This window comes from Asparagus officinalis, chromosome 8 (assembly GCF_001876935.1).
Source record: "Asparagus officinalis chromosome 8, Aspof.V1, whole genome shotgun sequence".
Lineage (NCBI taxonomy): Eukaryota > Viridiplantae > Streptophyta > Magnoliopsida > Asparagales > Asparagaceae > Asparagus > Asparagus officinalis.
In genome coordinates, this window is record NC_033801.1 from 107,363,084 (window position 1) to 107,369,996 (window position 6,913).

General features: G+C 38.7%; 1 protein-coding gene across 2 annotated transcripts in view; it reads left to right on the forward strand.

The window, feature by feature from the left end:
* Nucleotides 1-713, forward strand: part of LOC109820413 (glucose-induced degradation protein 8 homolog) — a 10,296-nt gene extending 9,583 nt beyond the window's left edge. For both annotated transcript variants that reach the window (XM_020386547.1, XM_020386546.1), the window contains exon 6: nucleotides 320-713. In XM_020386547.1, coding sequence (XP_020242136.1) covers nucleotides 320-441 — 122 coding nt within the window. In that variant the 3' untranslated portion in view covers nucleotides 442-713. The remainder of the gene's footprint in view (nucleotides 1-319) is intronic.

The window sequence follows — 6,913 nt, forward strand, 5'->3', positions numbered from 1 at the left end:
GGTTACGTGTGTATATCCAATAAATGGTTTACTGTTTCTGAGTGAAGTGTGAGTGTTTCTGAAAGAAGCGGAACACTTCTTGAGGAATTTCTCAGTTAGCTGTATACACTTTATGGAAGTAGTAAATGTTCAAACAGGAGAAACAATAAAGTTAACATTAAAAAAAAATCACATACAGCTACTGCTTATAGTTCCAATTGTACTAATCCAGAAGAATGCTTGTTGACTGTTTGAGGTAAATGTCTTTCCACTTAACGTTTGGCAGAACATTACAACAGAAGTTATATATTCAGCACCGACATTTTCTTTCAATATGCAGATCCAAAGCTTCCCAGCTTGCTTAAGATGCTGATATGGGCTCAGAATCAGCTCGATGAGAAGGCTGCTTATCCACGTATTAATGACTTGTCCACGGCTGCTCTTGAAGACACAGCCATCTGAAAATATATGCTTTATATCGAGGACAAGGTCTGTTCTTCTGGTGCTATGTCTCCAGAGAATAGATCAGGAGTTCAGGACATATGTGAATAGCTTCATTACTTTCATTAATTGCTGTGCGAAGTTTAGGTTTCAGAGTGTAGAATGTGCAAAAGCTTGTTACTCTGAATGTGCTATATGTGTTACGTTGTTTCATGGAATTGGTGGGTCTCTCCCTGGTATCATGATATATGATTGAAGAGATAAGAAATTAAAGCCTTAACTGTTTTTTGATTGCTTGCTTTAGACTCAGGGTTAGTTTGACATTGCTTTTTTGAAGGTGGTTCTGCATTTGTTTTAAAGTAGTAGTCAGTAATTGTGTTTGGTAAAAGAATTTTTGCATGCTGACTAAAGTTGTTTATGCTGTTTAGGGGGTGTTTTTGGAAGTTACCTGAGAATGCTTTTTAAAAACAGCTTCTTGAAGTTGTTACTCTGATTGTGCTATATGTGTTTCGCTGTGTTATGGAATTGGAGGGTCTCTCCCTGGTATCATGATGTATGATTGAAGAGATAAGAAATTAAAGCCTTGTTTTTTGATTGCTTACTTTAGACTCAGGGTTAGTTAGATATTGCTTTTTTGAAGGTGTTTCTGCATTTTTTTTTAAAGTAGTAGTCAATAATGGTGTTTGGCAAAAGAATTTTTACATGCTAATTGAAGTTGTTTATGTTGTTTAGGGTGTGTTTTTGGAAATTATCTGAGAATGCTTTTCAAAGCAGATTTTCTTTTTGCTAATTTATATACCATATATACTCTTTATATTTTGACATTGTTTTTTTTAGGAGAAATTTTTAAAACAACCCTTTTTTCAATTTTATTGGGCAAAATCGACCCTCTCATAAAATAATTAGCAAAACCGACCGAAAAGGGTCGGTTTTGCAATTATCGAGCTGCACGGGACTAGTAGTCCCGTGCAGTCTGCCTACCCTACCAGCTCCCCTTTCTTTCGTTCTTTCTTTCGTTCTGTCGTTGCTCTTCTCGTGACCACTCTCCCCCGAAAAAAAAACCCTAACCTCCTCGGACCCCGACGCTCTCGTGACTGAGCCTTCAACCCCCCCAAACCCTAGCCTTCAACTTCGACTTCGACCCCCTGCCATTTGCAGTCGCCGCCTAACCCTAGCCCTCCGACCTCGTCGCGCATCCGACACCATCGACGCCCACCGAACCCCCATTCTCAGGTGTGTTTTTCTTTTTAATTTTGCTGTTAATTTACATATGAGAGGGTTTATCAATTATTTTTTAGAGGGATATTCATCAAATTTTGCTAGAATTGGGGGAATAATGTTTTGGCTGTTAATTTTGCTAGAATTGGGTAGGATTAGTTTTTATTTTGTGCAATAGGATGAATAATGTGATTTGGGAGTTAGGGTTTAGCAATTATTTACATATGATGAATAATAATTAGGGTTTAGCCATTATTTGGGATTGATTAAGGTAATAAATTTGATGTTGATTTATTCAGATATTAATAGATTATTTGCATATGATGAATTGTGTATTTTCAGTTTCGATGACGAACTCCATACCCATTATTTGTTTCTTTAATGGGAGCCTCGGCGTCGGAGTGAATAATTTGCCTATGTATGATGGAGGTTCTCGGAAAATGTTCATGCTATCTAAGTCGTGTAATTTTGATGGAATGACTAGGGAAATACACAGAGTTACTAAAATTAAGAAAGAAGAATATACAATTAGGGTGTTCTTCAACTGTCCGATAAATGAGAGTAGAACTATTGCCGTGGAGATTACCGAAGATGAGGAATTGAATGACATGAAACAATTAGTCGAGAAGCAAGCGTCAATTGAGTTGTTTATTGAGAAGTATCCGATTCAGGAATTTGCCCAAGTTTCACGACCTCAAGGAGAGTTTTCTCGGATGCTTGACTTAGACAACGAGTCGATTGGTTTTATGACATCTCCAAGTCAAGAGCCATGGTCTCAACCACAACGTTTAAGTGAGTATTCTATCGGTGGGACGTCAACTAATATATTTAACGACGCTTCAGGTCATGTTACGGGTTACCCACCAGTCGGAGCAATTATAGAAGATGAAGCAGATGATGATTCAGATCATTTTGAAGAAGATGGCGTGCAAATTGATAGCATGCATGTGGCAGCTGGAATCGATGATGACACCCGTTGGATGGAGCAATTTACAGTTAACAATGATTATGTGGAAGCTGAAGATCCGTTGCCCGACGAGTTTCATAATGAGGATTGGATAAATACTTCTCAAGCTGGATTTGTTGATGTTGGGCCAAATTTACAACGACCTGAGGACTTCACTTTTAAAAAAGGGGATCTATTCGAGAGCAAGGAGGCACTGATCTTTGCAATCCGAGAATGGTCCATCAAGAATCGGGTCAAATTCAAGCCAATAAAAACTAATGCAACAAACTACAATGTGAAATGCTTCTTTAACGATAAGAATGAAGTAGAGAACGCAAATGAGCAAGATGAGAGAAATAAAAAATATCCTTGGTTGCTAAATGCCGCCGTGAGAAAATCATCAAATGGGCAATTTGTAATATGTAGATATTGCGGACTTCATACATGTTGCAACCCGTTGGTGGATGTCGATGATTATTCTGCATCTTCTTCTTATATATGTAAGCTAATTATGCCTGAAGTTAGAGCTGAACTTGATCTGAATGCAGGTCAGATATTTCAGAGGGTATATGACATGCAAGGGATTAAAATATCTAAATATAAGGCATATGATGCAAGGAGGAAAGCGTTGTCTAAAATTTTTGGAGATTGGAAAAAATCATATGAATTACTTCCACAGTATCTTGAAGATATCAAACAAAATAATCCGGGTACTGAATACGAAATATTATCCGAAGAGATTGCACCGGGTATGGAGAGGTTCACTCGCATGATACTCGGTCTTCGTATAGATTAGCCCCTACTAACCGCGTTGATGGATAGATGGAGACCTGAGACCAATACTTTTCACTTCCGGATGGGCGAGGCTACCATTACTCTACAAGATGTAGCCGTGATACTCGGTCTCCGTATAGATGGTCCGTGCATTACCGGCACTGATAGTGATGTATGGCCTCGAAGATGTGAGGAGTTGTTAGGTGTAGCTCCAGAGACAATGCCTCGAGGAAATATTAAGTTGAAGTGGTTGAGAGAGACCTTTTCAGTACCGTTGCCTGTTGATGCCCCACAAATTTTGGTTGACCAACATGCACGTGCATACATTATGCACATGATTGGTACTATATTATTTCCAGATTCAAGTAAAGATAAAGTGCATGCGAGGTATGTGTATTTATAATATGAATCTGTATTTTATTGAATTAGCTTATTTTAATAAATTGGAATATTGTTGGAATATTGTGAATATGCTAGGTGGTTACCACTCCTCGAGGACTTGGACGCTGTGGTACAAAATCGTGGGGTAGTGCCGTTTTGGCGTATTTATATAGAGAGATGTCAAAAGTGGCACTTATGCAAAACAGTGAGCTTAAAGGGTGTCTAAGCTTATTGCAAGTATGGGCATGGGAGAGACTTCATTTGAAGCCGAGACTATGCACGCATTTACAATTAGATGGACAAATTCCACTGGGATGCAGGTATTGTATTTTTTATGTAGTGAATATAACTGTAGTTATCATTGTGGTACTAAATGTATGACAAACATTTTTTTGTAGATGGAATGTTAAAAAATGCTATGACGAGACCCCGGCTAGACAATTGGATTTCTACCGGAATGAGCTTGACCGTATGAAGATTTTTCAAGTAATTCTCACCCGAAAACATGCGCTTTTTCTTCTACATACTGAAAACCCAATTCTGATATGCAACTGCATTAAATTATTGTAGATGGAATGGGAGCCCTACACCCAATTTCTACCTCAGCTACCCCCAATATGCACAGAATACCAAGTTGTATGGAGAGCTAGAGTTCCTCTTATATGTTTGGAGATAGTAGAAATACATGTACCGGACCGCGTGCTTCGACAATATGGTCGTGCACAACATGTTCCGCAATTTGTTGAAAAGATAGAGAGGAAGACAAAGAAAGGAGACCAACAAATAAACTGGATGATCGTGCATCAAGCTTTTATACACAGATGGAATGATAGGCATTTTTGTATTGTCAACCAAATTGAACCAACTCCTCGGGAATCAGATTACTACACTTGGTATTGGGGCATAACCCGTGTTTGCGGAAAAAGTTGCTGTATTCATTGCTGCATTCATTACAACTTCAATCGTTACAATGAAATAAAAAGATAGCCTTTTTATAAGACCGGTACACAATGAAAACAAAAGAAATACAACTCCTTTCAAACAAACGCAAGATCTGTTTGTCATCTCTTGCTTGCGTGGGTCTTTGGCCTGTGACGGGGACGTTGATATCCGTGGACCACCGGGCAATCAGATCCGCTCCGAGAAAATCTGGCAGAGCTTCGTCTATCCGCGGAGGGATATAAAAGCAGAACTTCGTCGATCCGCGTGAGATCTAGAAGTTTAAAGCGTGTACCTCGGCTAAAGCGAGGTATTAGCTCTTCTTAGTATTAACGCCAAGGGCTAATACTAAGGCTCGGACGGGTGATGAAGGCTCTGATCAAGACCTCTCCTCTTCTTGTTGAAGCTCACGGCCACTCTCCACTGCAGCAGGGCTTCGCCAAGGCTCTCCAAAATCCTCCCCTCTCTCTCTAGCCTTGCTCCAAGACAAAAGAATTCCAGCCCCTTGAATGAGGACCCAAGGGGTCTATTTATAGGCCAAAAGGAGTGTGGGGGGTAGGTAGGGGGTGAGGACACCCCTAGGTGTCTCGGCCAGGCCGAGACACCCTTGGGGTGTCTTTGAGGAACAGTTTATACTCTTGTACTCTTTGGAGTATTGAGGAACAGTTTATACTCTTGTACTCTTTGGAGTATTGAGGAACAGTTTATACTCTTGTACTCTTTGGAGTATTGAGGAACAGTTTATACTCTTGTACTCTTTGGAGTATTGAGGAACAGTTTATACTCTTGTACTCTTTGGAGTATTGAGGAACAGTTTATACTCTTGTACTCTTTGGAGTATTGAGGAACAGTTTATACTCTTGTACTCTTTGGAGTATTGAGGAACAGTTTATACTCTTGTACTCTTTGGAGTATTGAGGAACAGTTTATACTCTTGTACTCTTTGGAGTATTGAGGAACAGTTTATACTCTTGTACTCTTTGGAGTATTGAGGAACAGTTTATACTCTTGTACTCTTTGGAGTATTGAGGAACAGTTTATACTCTTGTACTCTTTGGAGTATTGAGGAACAGTTTATACTCTTGTACTCTTTGGAGTATTGAGGAACAGTTTATACTCTTGTACTCTTTGGAGTATTGAGGAACAGTTTATACTCTTGTACTCTTTGGAGTATTGAGGAACAGTTTATACTCTTGTACTCTTTGGAGTATTGAGGAACAGTTTATACTCTTGTACTCTTTGGAGTATTGAGGAACAGTTTATACTCTTGTACTCTTTGGAGTATTGAGGAACAGTTTATACTCTTGTACTCTTTGGAGTATTGAGGAACAGTTTATACTCTTGTACTCTTTGGAGTATTGAGGAACAGTTTATACTCTTGTACTCTTTGGAGTATTGAGGAACAGTTTATACTCTTGTACTCTTTGGAGTATTGAGGAACAGTTTATACTCTTGTACTCTTTGGAGTATTGAGGAACAGTTTATACTCTTGTACTCTTTGGAGTATTGAGGAACAGTTTATACTCTTGTACTCTTTGGAGTATTGAGGAACAGTTTATACTCTTGTACTCTTTGGAGTATTGAGGAACAGTTTATACTCTTGTACTCTTTGGAGTATTGAGGAACAGTTTATACTCTTGTACTCTTTGGAGTATTGAGGAACAGTTTATACTCTTGTACTCTTTGGAGTATTGAGGAACAGTTTATACTCTTGTACTCTTTGGAGTATTGAGGAACAGTTTATACTCTTGTACTCTTTGGAGTATTGAGGAACAGTTTATACTCTTGTACTCTTTGGAGTATTGAGGAACAGTTTATACTCTTGTACTCTTTGGAGTATTGAGGAACAGTTTATACTCTTGTACTCTTTGGAGTATTGAGGAACAGTTTATACTCTTGTACTCTTTGGAGTATTGAGGAACAGTTTATACTCTTGTACTCTTTGGAGTATTGAGGAACAGTTTATACTCTTGTACTCTTTGGAGTATTGAGGAACAGTTTATACTCTTGTACTCTTTGGAGTATTGAGGAACAGTTTATACTCTTGTACTCTTTGGAGTATTGAGGAACAGTTTATACTCTTGTACTCTTTGGAGTATTGAGGAACAGTTTATACTCTTGTACTCTTTGGAGTATTGAGGAACAGTTTATACTCTTGTACTCTTTGGAGTATTGAGGAACAGTTTATACTCTTGTACTCTTTGGAGTATTGAGGAACAGTTTATACTCTTGTAC